At 39.6% G+C, this 21,688-nt stretch overlaps 2 protein-coding genes across 2 annotated transcripts; one reads left to right on the top strand and one right to left on the bottom strand.

Moving 5' to 3' along the window:
* Nucleotides 1-513: 513 nt before the first annotated feature.
* LOC115829271 (GTPase IMAP family member 6-like) lies at nt 514-10,168 on the bottom strand. The gene is made up of 3 exons (XM_030793324.1): nt 10,154-10,168; nt 6,677-7,259; nt 514-626 (listed from the first exon to the last, which is right to left on the bottom strand). Exons 1-3 carry the CDS (start codon nt 10,166-10,168, stop codon nt 514-516), a joined length of 711 nt encoding a protein of 236 aa, XP_030649184.1.
* A 1,198-nt stretch (nt 10,169-11,366) lies between these two features.
* LOC115829270 (interferon-induced very large GTPase 1-like) lies at nt 11,367-21,389 on the top strand. Its single transcript, XM_030793323.1, has 4 exons — nt 11,367-11,403; nt 14,760-15,404; nt 15,514-15,537; nt 16,651-21,389. The coding sequence occupies exons 1-4, from the start codon at nt 11,367-11,369 to the stop codon at nt 21,387-21,389; spliced, it is 5,445 nt and encodes a 1,814-aa protein (XP_030649183.1).
* The last annotated feature ends 299 nt before the right edge of the window (nt 21,390-21,688 follow it).

Genomic DNA, 21,688 nt, shown 5'->3' with positions numbered 1-21,688 from the left:
GCTGCTGTTAACACCAAATGTTTCTCATTTTTTTCAACTTCTCACACTCGGAACAGAGAGAGGCATTAGCAGATTTCAGTTTCTCATATTCAGAGCAGAGAAAATCATTGGAAGGTTTTAGTTTACACTTTTCATGCTGTAATTTTTCCCTCTTGATTCGTGTTGTCTGAGTTTAGAGAGAGTCACTAAAAGCCATTTAGTTTTCTCTGTGCCATCTTTCATTGGATGTATTTTACCCCATGCCCTTTTGATGTCGTCAGGATGCCACAGATCACTCTTAAGAGGTTTAATGCCAGGTTAACTCAAAATGTGTATCAAACCATTTAACCAGTTCATCCTTAATATCTGACAATGTGACATCTGGAGGCAACACTCCTCCCTTGTGTCTAGTATTTTTCTCTGTACTACTCATGTCAAACTGCGTGCACAACTTCCTCTAACTAGTCTGAGTCTGTGACGAGTAGGAAAAACTTTACAGCTTTAAATTCGAATGCAGATAGAACTGAGAATGACTCAGACGTGCACACTTGAGGCGTTGACTTTGTGACTCTGGAGGGCAATCCCCAGTGGCTGCAGTCCATGGAACTCCATGTGTTGTCCGAAGGATCGTTCGCCAACCGTCCCCACTGATGTTCACCAATCTATTCCATCCGGGTCACAACACCAAAAATGTTGGGCATAGAGGTTTTAAATGATAAAAATAGTAAATAGTAAACAGACACAGAGCTGGTTTTCTTTGTTGGAGTTCAGTGGTGATACAGCCGAAACAGGAGCAGAGAGGAGAGGAGAGAGGTATCTCCTGCACACTTTGCACATGATGTTACCCAGACTGAGTCATGATGTTACTGACTAAAGAAAAGAATTTCTCGTTCAAAGATATACCCATGCTCCACAAGGCCTTTGACCTTGTCTGCCATAGATAGCAAATACCTTTAACCCGTATCTGGGGCAAAATGAGTGATATTTGGTCTTTGCTATGTGTGAGGCTGAAGAATTTGTGAGGACAAAGGCATGTAATTATTTGTGTGTCTATTCTTTTGACCTTAATACCACAGAGAACATTCTGCTAGGCCCCACAGAGGAGAGAAAATTATACGAAAAAAAAAACGATGTGAAAAGAAATCTAACAATAGCCAGTGGAATTTTCACAAGCACTTTTCTTTCCTTTTAGTCCTCTTCAACACATTTAGCCTACAGTTTGGCTGTGAGGACATACATTAGTGTTAATCAAAGCTCAGCCTGATTTTTGTTCTTAACAACCGAGTTTCAGACCAGTAAATGAGATGTGATATTCTATAGGTTGGTAAGTTCAGACAAGAGCTTCAAGCCTTTTGGGCTGGTTTGTCGGATCCTTTTCACTTTCTCCTGCACATTGTCTGCCTTGACTTGTTTCTGATTCCTTTTCCTTATTCTTGTCTTGTGTAATTCCTCTCCTGAGTTCGTGACACTAGGTGATATGCTGTCATCAGATAACCATAGACTAATTAGATGCAAAGTATGAATTATGCTTGATCAACTACAGACCAGTTGGGAAAAAGACAAAGAATTTTTTTTTTTTGGAAGATTGGCTTGATCAGGGGTCTTAAAAAGCCAAAATGGAGGATGCGGTTGAGTACAGCAAAACCGAACAATGTTTAACCACAGATTAAAGACTCGAAATCTGACTTGGCATCGTTGGGTTCTTCTGCAAAGTGACGCATTCTGGGTTGCCCAAAGTCTCTTTTTTTTGGTTATCTGAGCTTTCCCCACCGTGCATTTTCAAAGTCAGTCAGGAACTGAGTAAAAGGTCAAGTTGCGGAGAAGAATGTCAAGCTTTTGTTCCGAGATGTGTCTCCCTTATCAAAGAAAATACGTACAGACAGAAATCAGACTTTGCTTTGCATGCCCTGACTTTGGGAATATCTGACAGCATGCAATTTTTCTACATTGGATCACGTGCACATTATTTGTTTTGTTTGGTTGGTATGTTAGAGTTTTGACCAAATGACCGTGTGACCATTTCAGTCAGGTCTTTCTGCTTTATATAATGGAGCATATGTTTTCATTCTTTTCCTCCTCTTTCACTGTAAAAGAATGTCTTACTGTTCACAATTTCTCCAGCCTGTCACAACTGTGAGAAAATGAGTAGAGGAACTCTCCACTGACATCTGAAAGACACAGTTTGGCCCCTCCCTTTCACCCTCATCACAGCTACAATTGGTCTCCTGGAGATTTCATTCAAACACACACACACACACCAAGTGAGAACAGTAAGAATAACAAATGTATACCAACAGCCTGTTTGAAAATTTTTAGGCTAAATAGAAATGATGTTAAAAGTTGGCCAGCACGTTGGTGACTATTGTCAACTAACATAAGCCTAATGAGAAGGATGGGCTTGCCTCCGTGAACACAGGCCTGCGATGTCTGGGTCAGTCAAGGTCAGCTTCAGTCACAGGTCTGGCTCAGCATCCGTCCTGTTTCTGTGTTTCGTTTTTATGGCAGCCAGTGGAGAGAAGCCTTTCTCACACAGATATGTGGTCACAAAAGGAAGGGGAAAGCGCACAGCCCTGTCCGAAAGCGCTGGGTATTCACCGTGTTGCTGTATCCAAAAGTCCAACAACGACTGACTTCTGAAAGCAGACTTCAATGTTTCGTCGCAAGACAATTCTATTAAACTCTCCTGCTCACTAACAGTGAAGTCTGTGGGCATTTCAGAAATTTCGATGCTGAATAGATGTCTTATCCAGTTGTTCGCTTCAGCCATCACTGGGAATTATTCGCAGAACTGTTGTCTAAGCGTGACGACGAGTTTTGCACATCTGTGGTCAAATGACCAAATGTGTAAACAAAACAGAGAGAAGGACACTGGGAAGTTACAGCAGACAGCAGATGTGATGGTTCCTTACTGTCAGTATGTTTGTGAGGAGACAATTAGTCTAAGTCCTCGTATATTAACGATGTAATTCTCTGAGGTATAAAATATGGAACTGCTGATAATTAAGAGTAATTCAATAAACTTCAAGCTGGCTGGACCACATCTATTTCCATGAGACAAATCAACTCTACAAAAAAGGTGGCTACTTTAATGCAGGCAGTTTTTATAGCAACTACACAACAGAAAAATTCTGTTCCACCACTGTCTCAGTCACCCTCAGCACATTTTACATGTGTTATGTGTCCTAGACGTGGGCTGATTTCTACAGATCACCAGATGTCCATATAGAATAATTCAAATATAAAATGTACTCTGTTTCCAATGGATGTGGAGCTGTGTGCCTGTAACAGATTATTCGGCTGAAACAGAGTTCTTAAGTTATATTAAGTTATAAAACACTTTAAGATCATGTGATGTGTGTCATGTGATTTGTACAGTTTACTTTCACTTCTCTGCGTGGGTACACTCAAAACAGTGGGTATGCACAACACAGATAAATACACAGAGATCTCACTCTCAGGTTGAATCCTGTTCATTCACAAAACAGTTTGACAATGTTTTTTTTTCCTTTGTGGTGTCACACTATATGTTTAACTTAATGATTTTAAGTTAAACTCATAGACAGACAGATATATATATACATACACGCAGACACACAGAATGATGAGCACTTTGTTATTTCCAGAAGGAAACAGCAGCCTAAACAAACAACAGTAACTGGTGGAAACAATACAAGATATCAAAACAGAATGAGGTTATATATAAAGAAAACTTAATAAAATCAGAAAAAGTCAACAACAAAATAAGGTCAGGAAGCAACAATTCATGTTGCCATTTATATAACCTCCTGTATCCTTTAGCACTGCTGTTCTGAACAATGGTATTTACATATTTTTAATTTTAACAGGTTTCTAATATGTTGCAACAACTATAGATGGCACATAAAAACAGGTATGAACCACATGGATATGAATTCAATTTATAATCCAGTATGAACAATATAACCCGGTATGTGGCATATATATAATATACAGTATAATATATAATATATGCAATATATATAATCCTCTCCTGACCCAGGGCAGATTTATTATAAAGTATGATTGCAACTGACAGGAATGAGTCCCTGTAGCACTCTCTGTCACACTGTGGTTGGATGAGTCGTGATTGAAACATCTCCACTGTGGGACCAGAATGCCATTGAGGGTGGGTCACATTGCTCATGGCAGCCAAAAGTTTGGCAAGCATTCTTCTTTCCACCACCATGTCCATAGACTCCAGATCTGACACCAGGACAGAGCCAGTTTTCATTATTAGTTTGTTCATCCTGTTTGCGTTGCTTGCTTTTATGCCACTTCCCCAGCAGACTGTGGTATCAAACATTTGCTTCTAAAGACTAATAGAGTATATGCAGCATCTTATGGCATGAATCCAAAGATCTCTCAAAAACAGCGAGTCAGCTCAATCCCTCACTGCAGACGGCATCTGTGGTTCCTGCTGATTCAGATTTTTTGTCCAAGCCTTCCCCATGTCTTGACCACTTCCACATTCTCCCTCAGACTGGGGACAATAGTTGCTGGGAACTTAGCCCTCCTGACGTTAGCTACCAACTCCTCTGTCTCTGCAGCACTGAGCCACATATGGCTCCTCCCACACCACTCAGACACCGAGGACCATGTCTCTGTACTCCACCTCTTGCCCACTTCTGACTCATCCCTTAATTGTTCAGTTATCAGAGAATTTAAACAGGTGAAATAACTCCAGTGTCTCTACCTCACTCTCATTACCTGATTCTCTTTTAGTCACCCCACTGCTCAGTTGTGTTGCATCTGTTTTAGTTTGTTTTCCCTTGGTTCACCATAAATGCTCCTGTCTGTTCTGTGCCTCTGTGAAGTCTCTCACACACATGTCTGAACTTGTTGCTCCTTTTAGCCTTCCTAGTTTCCATTAGCCTTGCCAGTTCCTTTTAGCCTTCTTAGTTCCTGTTAGCCTCCCAGCTTCTGTTAATCTCCCTGTTCCCTTTAGCACACTTACTGTTAGACTTTTAATTTGACATACCTATTGGTCGTACAAAAGAGAGAGAGAGAGAGAGAGAGAGAGAGAGAGAGAGAACTGATCAAGTGAGAGAGAGAGAAAGTTGTTTGCATTAAAATAGGATTTTCTAAGCACCTTGGTCACATGTTCTCCCATGCCTTACATTACCTAAACTCCTGCTTGATTTCTGATTTTGTTTAGCCAGCAGTAGCTTGATTGCCGTGCGTTGAACCCTGCCTGTTTCTGACATTATATTTGGATATTGTCCTGGATTAAAATAATTTATCCAGTACGTGCACCCAGTTCATCTGAGCAAATGTGACATCCACATTATATTTGAAATCTGAATTGTAGAGTGTGAATATCAATGGAGACAGGACCGTCCTCAGTGGGCCCCCAGTATTGCTCACTGCTTGTTTAGATGCACAACTCCACAACCACGCAACACACACACACACACACACACACACACACACAAACACAGGTGGAGACTCACATGCCGAGCAACACAAAAATTAGTTCAAAAGGTTTATTACAAAAAATGAATGTCGAAAAACCCCAAAAGCACAAAATATCCAAGCACAAACAAAATATTCAAAACAGGGAAAAATGCAGAAAGCAGGCAAAACCAATCCAATGCAAAGTCCCAAATCAGAATCCAAAACAAGCAAGAGTCAGGTATGGAAAATCAGTGCAAATCAGGCAAACAGGTTGACAAGGGACAATCCAAAAAAGGGTCATACCATGCACACAATCCAGAAACCACGAAGAACAAAAGGCTTAGAACTTGAGAGACACAAGGAATCACAAAAACTTAGCCAAGATGGAGACAGAGGACGGGGCTTAAATACACTGGGTTAAAAAGCAAACAAAGCACATGACAGAGACAATAAGGTACAGGTAAGCTAGGAAACGAGAGGGCAGGGTCAACATTCCAAGGACAAAGAGTCTATGGCGACCTCTAGTGGTCAGAAACAGTCCAACCCGTGGCAGTCACATCACTGCTTTTATTTCTCTTATTAAGAAGTCTGATTATTATTATTATTATTAATATTATTATTATTATAAGCTCACGCTTCGAAGAAAAAACAGTCATTGGCCTAGTAAAGTATTGCAGGAAAGTTCTCTCTGACATCACTTGTCAGAAATACTCCCACCTGTCAAAAAATCAAAACCAAAATCCCAGGAGAAGGGATATGATCTTACATTAAGCCGTTTCCTCTTGTGTTTGAAGGGTTCTTAAAATTTACAATGTTGGTGTGAAATGAATGGTGTAGCTCTTTCTCTGGTTAAAAAAAAAGAAGTCTCTGATCACAGGATAATGCCTTTCATAAGTAACAGTTACAGGAGATTTCCAGTATGAAATAATATGGTGAATATAGTCGCCTGAACTAAGAAACAAAACAAACAACAGAGGCACAGTTAGCTACCTGTTTAGAAAGGGAGTCACGGTTATGACTGTTTGTGAATAACTTTTTTTTTTTCCTTCAAGCAACCAATCACTAAACAATTAGTTAAAAAGTGTAAAATGTACAATGTGTGGTCATAAGAAATGTTCATTTGTAAATCCTGCTTAGCATTATTCATATAACTCACCTGTCTCATCCTGCTCTTTCACTCTCCCACTCCTCATTCTTAATCTTTGCTCTGTGTTCTCTCCCACAGAATCCATTTTCTTTCTTCGTGCAATTTCCCTCCCTCTTTGTATTGTGCGTGGATTCTCACTCTTTGAGATGTATTCTGTCGCCTCAGACACATCACAGATGAGGTAACCCCCTACATTCTCCCTGACTATGCTGTCTATCTTTTCCAAGAGTTCAAAGCACAGTCTGAATCCAATGAGCTCAAATTTATATTGCCTCATCCTACATTCCCTAAGAAGCTGAAATGCTGAGTTATTGATAGCAGTGACCTGTTTATCTGTTGTTATCAGTATAGTGTAATTTATAGCCTGATCACTGAAAGAGTTCAGTATGACTTTCACATTTTCTCTGTCCTCCTCTGTGAAACTGTCAGTCTGCAGTACCAGTAAAATCACATGAGGTCCTGGAGCAGAGAGGGACACACACTCTTTCACTGCCCTGCAGAGTTGGTATTTTCGGAGTTTAAACAGGTCAGGAGTGTTGATGACACTGAGAGGTCTTCCTTCCACCTGTCCTCTGACTCTCTCACTGTGATGATCTACTGACACTGGAGGAGATTCAGTGTCAAATGCAGCTCTTCCCAGGATGAAGTTTCCCACTCTGTTATTCTCCAACACATTCTTCCCCAGCAACACAATCCTCAGCTCACACACTAGAAAATAAGCCTTCAATAAGCCATTTTAAGGAGCAGGCTTAACATGTCTTAATGTTCCAAAATAGCGTCAAATGATCACCAAATTTGCCTGACACCTGGCAAGAAGGCAATGCCTCCTCTGAAATTTAAAAAAAAAAGAAAAGGAAAAAAAAGGTTATATGTGATGACAATAAAACACCATTTGGTTTGTGATTCTGTGTGTATTTATTCAATAAAAATATTTCAGTTTTGTTCAGGTTATCACCAGGTGTCGTTATGTGGCTGATATTACTGTGTGAGGTCAAGGGAGGTCTAAATCAACGAAAACTGCTTTGCCTCCCTTAAGGGAAAAAAAAAACAATCAGAATTGAGTTAGTTTCATGTTGTCAAGAAAAATTATGCAACTCCAACATCATCAGAAAAAGCTCAACCTCATCTTACAAAATCACAATCACGATTCACCTTTTTCGAATTTCACTGAGGTGACATAAATTGTGTAGCCTACTAAAGCTGAGTTGAGTTTGTGGGTGAGACTTGTGCAAGTGTTGCTTTGAACAAGCGGGCCTTTTTCCTTAGGTCAGCTTATTGAGCCTTCACTCATATTGATCCTGTAGTGGGATGCACAAGAAGTAGACTGTGTGTGTGTGTGTGTGTGTGTGTGTGTGTGTGTGTGTGGGGGTGTGTTGAGAAACCTGCCTCCTGAGTGAAATTAGCCACTAGCCACAAAACCAAAATCCAAGGAATATGGTCGTTAGGCCTAAATTAGATAAAAAAGCTGTATCCTCCATTGCTGCCCATTACAGGCAAAGGAAAAAAGCTCCCTGGCTTAATACACCAAAGGTACGACCAAGGAAGACCAAATTTCTCTCACATATCTCATCATGAATACAATCTCCTCTCGAAAAATCTAGAGTGTTTTCACTCCACAGACACCCATTTTAAGCAAAAGGTTTAATGTGGCTTGATAAACAAAAACTACAATCAAAGATCACCAAATTGCTCTCACACATCTCTTGTTATGGTGTCTCTCCCATCTTATAAATTCTAATTGAGGTGCATAAGGATTTCCTATATCTCCTAATATAGTGCACAAACAAGAGCACGAAGTCAGCTGACTATTTTGTCATTGCTTGTTCAAAGTGAAGTTACATGCATTATAATGAGCGTTATATTTTCATGACCTTAAGGAACACGGCAACACCCATGCCCAGCCCTCTGAATTAAGCCACGCTCACTTGCTGTTCAGTGTGGATGTATTACTCCCTTTAGACTGAAACCTTTTGAGGAGTGTCATTCTGAATGAGCACAGCGTTGAGCTTAGTTTTGTAGTTTTTAATTTGATCAGGGATTTTGGACATATTCAAAGTGGAACCACTGTGATTATAACAGCAACAAGAATAAAATGGCATCAACAATACGTAAGTATTGGAATACAGTTGTTATTATTATCTCTTATCCTGGTTAACCATAGTTATGTATTCATGACTTAACAGGCCCCAGTGGCAGCTGACAACTAAACTCCACCAAGTGTAATATGTGTCAGCTTCTCCTCAGATAACTACACAGCTTGATATTCTATACAGACTAATTTCATCGAAAACAAATCTAATTTTAAGTTAAAATAAAGGTAGTGGAAACACAGGGAGGGACAGAAAGTTTTTATTGCTTGTTACAGCTCTTACCTTGACCTTTGTATTGACAGCAGTTCTCAGTATATCATTGTCAGAATATAGAGTCCTTGTGATTATTCACTGAACATTTGAGCTTTGCCCTCATTTGTGTCCTGGACGTCATAAAGAATTCTAAGGACAGGAAGTTTATGGCGTAATTGAAACTCATCAATAGATGAATAATTACACCACTAGAAACATGTGCTTACTAAGTTCACCAATTCATTCTGAAACCTATCAGGTTTTATTTCACTCAGCTCTAGACTGCTCTTCTAACTGCACATACTTGTTTTTTAACTGGCCCAGTTTCAAAATAAAGACACATTTTTTGGCAATTTTAGATGATTTATCTCAATCAAATACAGTGTATCCACTAAATGGAGCTGTTGTAACAAAGACCGCATTCATTCATACTAATTTGGTGGCATATTTCTGTCATACAACATTCGCATTTTTTTTTCTAAGACAGGTAGTCATAAAATATGTTAGCTGATAATTCTGACAAATAATCTATACCCAGCCATTTTTTAAACACTGTGAGCAAATACATTCAATATTGCAGTGATCTGAGCTTAAAGATATTAAGACTCATATTGCAGTTCCTAAACAGCACAAATGAGTTAACTGGTCGCACATACCAAAGTTGCTAAATCCTGTGTACCAGTTATTACATTGTGTGTATAATTCGATTCATGTGTCAGTGACCAAGAGTATATGATTATATTCTGATCTGGTTTTGGTTCTGCACATTATCCTACCAGGTATAAAGGATGACAACACCAAACCGGCAACAGGGAGGTTGAGCCCTACCCATGAACGTCCAAACAGTAAGTTAAAAGACAAGTGAACTGTTTTAGTCAGAGAATTTTCCAGTACCATTCCAGTCTCTTTGCTACTCACATATACACTCATGGGCCACCTTACTAGAGACACCTAACTTGTAGGCACACCTTATTGGTGTGCATTTACAGATTATACCCCATCTATTGCCATACACAGTTTGTGTAAGCTATCACCTTCTGACCACAGGACCACTGTTGGCTAGACTGTTGGCCAGCTGTGACACCCACCACAATGTCACTACTATGTCAGTGCCACCACTGTGTTTAGAATGGTCTCCCACCCAAAGAACATCTGGTCATCTGTGGTCCTGGGGTTAGAAACTGACCACTGATGAACAGGGAGGAGGGAGACTGAGAAACTGTGCAAGTCAACAGATGGGCCACAGTCTGTGACGGTAAACAATATAGTGTACCCATGAGGCACCCATAGCTCATGAAGTGTTCAGTAAGTGCAGCTCTATATATGCATGTGATCACTACAGGGCAGCCTGACTCCTATCAGTAAAGAATATTTGCTCTTTTTAGGATGTTTCAGGCAGACCAGGTTTTGGTCAGAATCTTTTTGTTTTGTTTTGCACACAAAGTTTCTTTCTTTTTTCTTTCTTTCTTTTCTTTCTTTTTTTTTTTAAAGGCTCATTGTCTGTACTTGAATAGCATTTATCAAGTGTGCGTAGTGTTTCATCTACATGTCATGTGATCACACATTATTTGAATAAATCTATTTTTTCTATGACAGCTGCTGAATATTCTGAGTGCTATACAATAGTACCTTATATACCTTAAACATTATATAATATATATTTATTCTGAACATTATATATGCTTTATATGTAATATGTCTGTCATTTATGATTAAATTGACACAGTATAGTGTGACTGGGCATCAGCCACAATGCTAAGATGCATATAAATGCAGATATTGGTCCAATTTTAATGCAAACTGTCAATGTAAATTATTTTCTAGTGTGTGAGCTGAGGATTGTGTTGCTGGGGAAGAATGTGTTGGAGAATAACAGAGTGGGAAACTTCATCCTGGGAAGAGCTGCATTTGACACTGAATCTCCTCCAGTGTCAGTAGATCATCACAGTGAGAGAGTCAGAGGACAGGTGGAAGGAAGACCTCTCAGTGTCATCAACACTCCTGACCTGTTTAAACTCCGAAAATACCAACTCCGCAGGGCAGTGAAAGAGTGTGTGTCCCTCTCTGCTCCAGGACCTCATGTGATTTTACTGGTACTGCAGACTGACAGTTTCACAGAGGAGGACAGAGAAAATGTGAAAGTCATACTGAACTCTTTCAGTGATCAGGCTATAAATTACACTATACTGATAACAACAGATAAACAGGTCACTGCTATCAATAACTCAGCATTTCAGCTTCTTAGGGAATGTAGGATGAGGCAATATAAATTTGAGCTCATTGGATTCAGACTGTGCTTTGAACTCTTGGAAAAGATAGACAGCATAGTCAGGGAGAATGTAAGGAGTTACCTCATCTGTGATGTGTCTGAGGCGACAGAATACATCTCAAAGAGTGAGAATCCACGCACAATACAAAGAGGGAGGGAAATTGCACGAAGAAAGAAAATGGATTCTGTGGGAGAGAACACAGAGCAAAGATTAAGAATGAGGAGTGGGAGAGTGAAAGAGCAGGATGAGACAGGTGAGTTATATGAATAATGCTAAGCAGGATTTACAAATGAACATTTCTTATGACCACACATTGTACATTTTACACTTTTTAATTAATTGTTTAGTGATTGGTTGCTTGAAGGAAAAAAAAAAAAAGTTATTCACAAACAGTCATAACCGTGACTCCCTTTCTAAACAGGTAGCTAACTGTGCCTCTGTTGTTTGTTTTGTTTCTTAGTTCAGGCGACTATATTCACCATATTATTTCATACTGGAAATCTCCTGTAACTGTTACTTATGAAAGGCATTATCCTGTGATCAGAGACTTCTTTTTTTTTAACCAGAGAAAGAGCTACACCATTAATTTCTTCTAGGTACACTAAATTTCACACACCAACATTGTAAATTTTAAGAACCCTTCAAACAGAAGACTGTAATTCATATTGCCAGTTGCTGATACTCGAAATTACTGGAAAATCTTTACTGGATTTTTACTGGCAATTTACTGGAAAAAGTTACAAGTACAAGTAACAGAGTAAACATAACACATTACTACCAACCTCTACTGAGGGATACAGTTGCATGTGACCCCTAAGCAGCAAAGTGGATAATTTGCCAAAGGTCAAGATTTTAATGTTTAGTGAATTAACAGAGCAACCCAATGTGATTGATAATTGTTTAATAAAAGGAATTTCAGGATAGACAACACAGATGATGTGCAAACTCCGACAGAACTGCTCAACTTATGAGGTATCGATGCATACAGACAGAACTTTAACAGTTGTCTTGGCAACTGGTCAAGACTTAATTATAAGCTGGCCAGTTCCTTAATTATAAGCCTGCAGTATTAACTATTCCGTTAATATATCATTACACTACAAACATCAACACTGATACACAAAAAAATTGATCAAAGCTCAGTTTATCAGAATATATTTTCAATCTTGTTTAAGACAATGAGGGTTTACCATAAATCCATAAATCAACAGAAATTACTGGATTGAGAGTGAGCAGAGAGCAGAGAAAAGAGAGCAGAGAGCAGCTATTGAGATGTAGAGCAAAGATGCAACATGGGACAAGAACAAAGCCTGCAATTACTGAATGATGGTAAGGAGAAAATATTCTTAGAGGAGGACGATAGGCTATTTTGCAGGGGTTACATATTCACCTTAAGATAATGATGCATAGGTTTACACATAGTGGTTCTCCATTGCCCATAACTTTACTATGTGAGGCCATGTAAAACTTAGGATAGTATCTCACCCAAATTCTTCCAAACAGGAATGACTGATCTGCTGATCTTGTACTATGTGTCAGGACACCGTTCACAGAAACAGAAAGTCCAAAGTGCAAGTACAAAACATGCAACTGATTGAACAATCCTTTAAGCAAGTTGCAGTGGATCTAGTCAGCTCAGTTTATTCCCCAAATGAAGTAGGACTTCATTACAAATTGAATCCAGTGAACGAAGCAACAAGGCATCCAGGGACAGTGCCTCATGCACTGTGTGAAAAGAGGTGTAACCGAACTGAAATACTCTTGTATATTCCCGGATACTCCACAGTTAATCAGCTGTATCCAGCAGTTTGCAGCTCTGTTACACGGCTTGGAATGCTCTTGAATATGTACCAGGTTTGTCGGTCTGCCTAGAGCCCTTAGTTGCCATGGTGAATAATCCCTTGGGGGTGCTTGGAAGGGAACATTTGCACTTCACACCTTGGGCCACCAGGTATCCTGCAATTGGTCAAAAGTCTTACTTTGGATTGGTGGAGCAATGTCTTGCCCCTCCTGTAAAACCCTTCCCCATTGGTCCATTGTGTGTCCCCAGACATGATTTCATATGGTTTATATTATTCATATTATTGTTATTATTATTATTATTATTATTATTATTATTATTATTATTATTATTATTGGTGGTGTTATTTTATGTTCATAGGTAGATTGTATTGATAGTCTGTCAAACAAAAATGAATTACACGATATTATTATAAATAAAGAAAATACAATATAATATAAATTATAAGGCATATAAATTGACAATTTTATATATATATATATATATATATATATATATATATATATACACACACACACACACGCACACACACACACATATACATACACACACACACACACACACACACACACACACACACACACACACACACACACACACATATATATATATATATATATATATATATATATATATATATATATATATATAGCAATGTACAACATATAACAGAATAGAATACATTAGAGCAGAATATACTGTAATATCATAGTATATAATATAAATGCCTTTTGGGAGCATAAATGAAACTCTAAATGTTGAGCATTCCCAAGAACAACCCAGCTTCCGTGGTCTCCATTGTGAATCTATCCGCAACAGCTCATGCATGGTGATTCACAACATATGTTTGGTCTTTGTCCAGTCTATTCTCCACACAGTGCAGACAACTCTGTGCTAGGTGGGGGGACCCACGCTGGCCTTCCATCCAAGATAGCATCCTCCTCTTCAGAAGCTATATCTACTGATTCGTTCTTCCATATGGCAGCCTCTTCCTCAGTTTAAAGAACACTAGCTCTGGCCAGGGGGCAGGCTTCTGTACCCAGTCCCATCTAGACCACTGACTGTTATTAGCATTTGAAAGGCCAAGCCATCAGCTTACGACTGTGGTCACGCGGATGCCCGAAAACCTCCATCTAACAGCTGTATTCGGACATTTGCGGGAGTTTTCAATGTTCGGCAGGCATCCCAGTACCTCCGGCAAACAGCAGAAGTTTACTTTGTCCGGATATTTCTGAATACACCACTTTTCATGCAGTGGTCACAAACATTCAATGCTAAAACAGTTTTTGAGGCACTTGTGATTCTGTACAGTAGGTTGGACATACCCATCAGTGTTCAAGCAGTATATACACTAAGTATGAGGCAGTTAACGTTGACGTCATATCATCTCACATGCAATACAATAACTGAAAGGTTCAGTGAAACATTTAAGACTACGGTCAGAAGATTCTAGTGAGCCACCAAGGCAATGGTATTGATATAAGCTAATCAGCAGTCAACTTCAACTGTTTCTCAGTCTTTGAGTTACCTTATGGAACCATCATAGCTTGAAAATACAAGTTGTCAGTATGCCTGAGCTAACAAACAAAATAGAAGAAATAGAGGTCATGTGACATCAAGGCTTCGTTTCTGACCTTCTGAGTTCCAACAGGTCTTTTCAGGACATGTCGTTTGGAGACCCGTGTTGACAAGCATGTAATTAAGTCATGTCATGACTACTGGGTGGCACCGTCAATGCATTAATCACACCAGAATTAACTTTATAGTGGAAAAGCATGCTAAACTCTTGATGTTTACTTTCTTCCTAGATCAACAGCTCAGTAATTTCACCATGTCTCTCATCGGGAATACCAGAGCTTTAAGGTTTGGAAGAGAAAACATTCTGTTGGGAGAAGAGGAACTTTATCTGGATCTCAGTCAGATCACACCCAGAACTAGAGAGGTGTCTGGACGCTGTGTGTCAGTGATCAACATGCTTGGGTTGCATGAACTTCCCCAGCAGTCGACTGACACTCACATCAGCCACTTACTGAGAGACCACGAAATCCACGTCTTCCTCTATGTCTTACCCTTAGGCCTGCTCACAGATGAGGATAAGATGGTACTGGACTGGCTACAGAGAACATTTGGTGAAAAGTCTCTGGACTTTGTGATGATTGTCTTCACCTATGAGACTGAAGATCAAAAAGACACAGTCATAGATGATCTCAAGAAAAATGCTGTTCTTGAACAGATAGTTCAGAAATGTGGAAAAAGATATTACACCTGTGATAAGAGACTAAACAACCGATCAGAAATCAGCACACTGCTGGAAAGGATTGACAGACTAATCTCTCAAAACAAACAGGCCTGTTACACTGGTGAGATGTATAAAAAGGAGTTAAAAGCAAAAGAAATACTGACAAAATATTCTAAAAGCCAAAGAATATATCAGAAGACAAGATCAAACTCAGGTCAGTTAAATTATATAACTCTCAATACTTCAGTTCACTTTTTCAAAAAAACAGTCATACATGTTCTCTCTTTATCTTTTCTCAGAAGATGGTTTAATGCAACATTTAGATGAAGAAGATAGGACAGCAAAGAGTCAGGTAAAAAAAAATCTTTATAGGACCTCATAATGAGTAATAATGAGTATATTTGACAGCATTGTACACTTTTTTTTATAAACTGCACATTATCTCTGCCCACCACTATTCATTGTGTTTTACATATGGGCAATAAAGTTTACTGGGCATGTATATGTGTTTAAAATATTTTAATCTCCTTTCTTGGCATATGCAACAATGAATTACAACACATTAGTCAATTGCCAATATAAGTGTTAGTGTAGGTTTTAACAGTCTCTTGGGTGATGTGTATTGATCTAAACACTTCAGAGTTGACCTAATAGTGCCTGAGAACATGACTCTCAGAGCCTCAGCATCTCAACAATCACTGTCTCAGTGACTTAGTGTATCACAATGTACATATAAGTGGCCATTACTCAAAGTGCTTCTACATTAATTAGGCGAAATAAACATCTCACAACTATAAGTGATAATAATTATAATAATATTATCAGCTTCAATATAGTTCTTGTTCCTTCAGCTTTCCTATTATGCTCAACCTCTCCACTGCCTTTCATACCATCCATCAAATGGTATATACTTCGGTATCCAAGGCTCAGTGCTCGGTCCACTCCCCTCATATGTTCATTAAGTGTTAACTTTACAGCAGTACCTTGGCCATCAAAACTGAAACACAGCAAAAAAACAAGGACATGTTTACATTTTGAAAAACAGTCTTCATTTACAGCACATCACGTCATATCTATTTGAAAGTACTTTCACACTATGTCATGTTTCACCTCTTAGAACAAATTTGATTGAGCAACTCAAGGTTGTTATTATTATTTTCAATCCCTGCCTAATGTGTATCATGCTAATTTGTTGAACTGCACAGCTGCACAATGATATTGTTAATTTATGCATGTTCCACTATATGCAACTATTCCTCTATATTTGATTATCATTTAGTTGATTAGTAATATAAATATGCCCCATTACGTAAGAATCAAATTAGGTAAGAAGATCAAATTTTAGGGCATTAAATAAAATTCTGATTCAGTGTATTTTGCTAGATATATAAAATTTGTAATCTCGTCTTATGAAATGTGCCAATAAATTAACTGTTTGATATTTATGTATAAGGGTGAAGAATCTCAACACGCACCAAAGAGAGGGAAATTACAAGAGTTCATCAGCAAGGAAAATAAAGAACAAAAAATTAATCAACTGCTGAACAGCATTAACCTTACTGGCAAGTATGAAGATAAACTGAAAACTGATGACTTTCTGGAAATAAGAAAATCTCCCTCACAGCACAAGGAGCCCTGCTCAAAGAAGACAATGGTGCAAATTTTCCTACAAAGGCTTTTCACAATGGACTACAGGGCAAGGTACACTCTGGTAAGAGAAGAAACCACAGGGACTTCCACTGTAGAACCAGGAGGAGTGCAAGCTTCAGGCCTTGAAAGAGGCAGTGATTTCTTTGCCTCTATTTTTAACCCAAAATCTGCTAGTGAGGCAAAGAAACCATCTCATATCCACCCCATGGATGTTCAGATGGCAGTGTTTCACTGTGCTGACAGGTTCCTCCAGCAGTTCATGGTGACTAAACTGTCACAGTGTCAGTATGCCCTGCCTCTGCTTGTGCCCAATCCCTTCACCCAACAGATTGAGTTTCCTTTGTGGACATTTCACCAGATCAAGAAGAGCTGGACATCAGTTGATAAGTCTGGCAAGATAATCAGCAACAGTCAACCAGTCTACAAGGCAGAAACACCAATGGTGTTCTTCTTCAGGCTTGGCACTCCATCTTCCTCCAAGTCTCAGCTGATGAACAGTCTGATAAATGAGAAACACAACACATTCTTTCATCGGCAGTGCCGTGGAAACAGTAAGGCATGCCTTCTGATGGATGGGGTTGTTGAGATTGCCTGGTATTGTCCCTCTGGAAAAGACACTGATCATTTCTCGGATTGTGTTGCATTCTGTAATCTCCATGGTGATGCAGCTGTCACTGGCAATCAGAGGAAGCTCCTAACTGAGATGGCCTCAGTCAGTGTTGTTCTTATATCCACATTTGAGGCAAATGACAAAAGTAAGGCGATCCTGAAAGAGCTCTCGGACTCTCCCAGGCCTCTCATTTGCGTATTAGTTGAAGAGGACAGCACTGTTAATGGGTATAAAGGAAAATTTAAACTTGGATTGAAAGACAGAAACCAGTTTGATGTATCAGAGGATCTTAAGTTTGCTATCAGACAAGGGCTCAAAAGGTCAAATACCACATTTAAACTTGAAACTTTGAAAAAGTGCAGTGGAATCAGAGTGGATGAGGATGACAAGGACTGTAAAAGAGGGAGGAAGGCAGCAGACGAGATGATTAATCGGCTGAAGGATAAGGAACTGTCCTCTATAAAACAGAAATATCTGCCTTGTCAGGGAAAACCGTGGCATGACTGGTGTCAGAAAAACAAAGAACTCCATCGACTTCAGGGAAACAACTTAGAGATTGATAAGAATGCCATACAACAGGACATGAAGATACTAAGATATCAGCAAAATGTATGTGGATCTAGTTGTCTTGTGGACGCATTTGTTTCAAATCTACATTCAATGACAGTCAGAGAGGCAATGTATTTTATCAGGTGGGTTGGGATCCTCCTAGATGACTTCAGTTCAGATAAACTATCAGAGCTCAATCATGAATATGATGAAAAGTGGAAACAAGTCTTGATTTTGAAGAGGACACGTAATAAATCAGAGCAACTCAAAGAGGATCAGAAACGACTTGAAAAAATATCAAACAAACTGAGCGCAGCAACATTTGGCTTGGAACACATCATGAGGGAAATGGGACAGTTGTATGAGTGCTGGAGATCACTCTATGAAAGAGACCACAAAAAAAAAGACCTCTCTCACTTTCCTCATCTGGCTGCCAAACTCATGATTTCTGGACACCCAATGGAGCTAATGGATGGTGATGCTGCTCATGTTCCTTTAATCTGGGTTACTGCTGTTCTAGATGAGGTCATCAAAAGACTGGGAGACCAGAGAGTCTTTGTGCTCTCAGTTTTGGGTATCCAGAGCACTGGGAAATCCACAATGCTGAATGCCATGTTTGGACTCCAGTTTGCAGTCAGTGCTGGCAGGTGCACCAGAGGAGCTTTCATGCAGTTGGTCAGAGTCACAGAGGAGATGAAGGAAGAACTGAAATTTGACTACATTCTAGTTGTTGACACTGAAGGACTTAGAGCTTTAGAACTGGCTGGGAGATCAACACAACACCATGACAATGAACTGGCCACATTTGTTGTTGGTCTTGGAAACCTGACATTGATCAATATCATGGGAGAGAACCCTGCTGAGATGCAAGATATCCTTCAGATTGTTGTTCAGGCCTTCCTGAGGATGAAGAAGGTCAGACTGTCTCCCAGCTGTGTGTTTGTCCATCAGAATGTTGGAGACATCACAGCAAGAGAGAAGAACAAAGAGGGAAGGAGACGACTGCAAGAGAAACTAGATGAGATGACAAAGTTAGCTGCGAAAGAAGAAGTCTGTGATGCAGAGTGTTTCAGTGATGTCATTTCTTTTGATGTACAGAGAGATGTGAAGTACTTTGCTCAGCTCTGGGAGGGCAGCCCACCCATGGCTCCACCAAACCCACATTACAGTGACAATGTTCAGGAACTGAAGATGGATATTCTCTCGCGAGCAACAAAGTCTCAGTGCATGACATTATCACAATTCAAACTACGCATTCAAAATCTCTGGGAAGCACTGCTGAATGAGAATTTTGTTTTTAGTTTCAAAAATTCACTGGAGATCGCAGTGTATAGGAAACTAGAGGAGGAGTATGGAAAATGGACCTGGAGTCTCAGGAGTGCTATGCTTAGTACTGAGGACAAACTACACACCAGAATAAACAACCAAAAACTTCACAGAGTTGAAGAAACGGATCTTGTAGATGAAATGAGAAAGACACTTCAAAATGTGGAACAATCAATGAAGCAATACTTTGAGGAGAGCAGAGAAAAGGAAACCCTGATTCAGTGGAAGGGAAAATTTCAAGAGAAAATTAAGGAGGTTCACAATGACCTTGTGAAAAGAGCCAAAGGAAAACTGGATGACATTATTATTCATAGGAGAGTTTTCAAAACTTTAAGTGAAAAGAAGACATTGTATGAGGCAAAACTGTTTGAAAGGAGCAAATCATTTGGCTCAAAGCTAAAACATAAGGCCAGTGACAAGAATGAGCTGAGGAAAGAGTTTGATACAGTTTGGGAAATGTGGGTCGAAGGCTTAACACACGACATTCCTCCAGTTAAAGACACTGAGATATCAAAGGATGTGATCAGCATCCTCAGTGAGAGCTATGAATGGAACCTTGTTCACACCAGGCAAAGATGTAAAGAGTACAAAATCATTGACAGGTTGACTGATCATTCCAGTTATGTGACAAAGAGGTACCAGCTGAAATCATCAGAGGATAAACCCCTAACATCAGAAGAACAGGACTCAATAAAAACATTAATAACCAGTATCATCCATCAAAGTATGGACATTGTGACGTCAAAACCTGTTTCAAAGATGGGCTACAATATCAGCTATATTCAAGAAATAATACAATTTGTCAAACAAAATGTTTCAAAGCATGAATCCCCCAAATATGTGTTCAAAAAAGAGTTCATGGTGGATCTCTTACTCCACGTGTGTGAGCGTGCAGGTGATGCTTTTGCTGAGCACTACAAAGCCTTTAGAGAAGCGAATGATCCACAGATATACCTGGCGAAAAAGAAACCTGAGTATTTTAATGTCTTCCAGGGATTCTGCCAGGGTGTGACAGCTGCTGAGGTGCTTGGTGGCCTAATCTGTAGTGGACTAAGAGAGCCAATCCTGAAGAGTGTGTACAATCAGACAGCCAATGATTTAGCTGGAGAAATCAGGGCAAATTTGCCAGCATTCAATGGGAACAGATCTAACCTGGAGAAACACATTCTGAAGTCACTTGCTGAAGAGGAGAACTTTGACAAGTTCATGCTGTACATCCACAATCCCAGAGAACACTTTGAGAATTTCATTAGAGATAAAGTTAATCAGTACATGACGGCAGATAATCCCAAAGCCCTCACCAGGATTAAAGGCCACATTAAACACAAACAGCAATGCATAATCACAGCAGCACAGACAGCAACAGCTCAAGTCAAACGAAAGAAAGGAGATGCTAACATGTGGCTGCGGAACTTTTCAGACAGTCTCACTGATGAACTAGAATACAGTAAAGATCACCTCAGTAGTAAAACATGCCAGGACATCACTGACTTTGACTTTCTGGAGGAGGTGGTGAAAAGAGAACTCAACACAGTGATTGAAGAGCTGAACAGCAGCTTCACCAGTCTGTCTGATCTCAACATGGAGATGTTCAGGGAGAGGCCTGATGAGATTCTCATCAAACACTTCTGTCAGTGCTGCTGGGAAAAGTGTCCCTTCTGTAAAGCCATCTGTACCAACACTATAGAGGGGCACACAGAGGATCACAGTGTGCCTTTCCATCGCTCAGGTGGAGTTAATGGGAGTTATTATGAAGATACAACTAATTTTTTAGTTGAGTTTTGCACAACTTCAGTAGCAAGTAAGAAGGGGTTCCGCACATCACCAGACTTAAACGAAGAATTTCTTTTCAAAGAATATAGAAGCGCAGGTCCACCATACTCTGACTGGAGCATCACCCCTGACCTCTCTGAGCTGCCGTACTGGAAGTGGTTTATGTGCCGATTTCAGAATGAACTGGAAAAGCACTACAACAAAACTTTCCAAGGGAAGGGAGAGATTCCTAGTGAATGGTGGAACTACACGAAACAGGACGCCATTGAGAGTTTGGATAAATACATGTAAAAGAGGACATTCTACAGTATGGACAATACTGAAAAAATAAATATGTAATCGCAGTGACTAAAGCATGAGGAATACAATAATAGAATGTTTCACTGTGATCAGATCAGATGTCAGAAACTCCAAACTTTCTGTGTATTGATTCATGTGTTACGTCCTGGGACGTATTTGTTGTTTCTGTTTTGGTGCTTTTCTCTCCCTCTCTTTCTTCCTCGCACTATCTCCTACTCTTGCTCCAGCCCCATGTCCTTCCCAGACCGCTGGTGGTTTGTAATTGGCTGGAAGACGGTTGAGGGAATTTT

The sequence above is a fragment of the Chanos chanos genome, chromosome 16 (assembly GCF_902362185.1).
Source record: "Chanos chanos chromosome 16, fChaCha1.1, whole genome shotgun sequence".
Lineage (NCBI taxonomy): Eukaryota > Metazoa > Chordata > Actinopteri > Gonorynchiformes > Chanidae > Chanos > Chanos chanos.
This window is presented reverse-complemented; position numbering and strand designations above follow the sequence as displayed.

Excerpts from the sequence above, each read along its gene's own strand:
- LOC115829271 (XM_030793324.1), bottom strand. Across the intron at positions 627-6,676 it reads GACAGAATACATCTCAAAGA|TGGGGACGGTTGGCGAACGA; the intron begins GTGAGAATCCAC and ends GGTGAACATCAG.
- LOC115829270 (XM_030793323.1), top strand. The coding sequence starts at position 11,367 with ATGAGGAGTGGGAGAGTGAAAGAGCAGGATGAGACAG. Across the intron at positions 11,404-14,759 it reads GAAAGAGCAGGATGAGACAG|ATCAACAGCTCAGTAATTTC; the intron begins GTGAGTTATATG and ends CTTTCTTCCTAG. Across the intron at positions 15,405-15,513 it reads GAAGACAAGATCAAACTCAG|ATGAAGAAGATAGGACAGCA; the intron begins GTCAGTTAAATT and ends TGCAACATTTAG.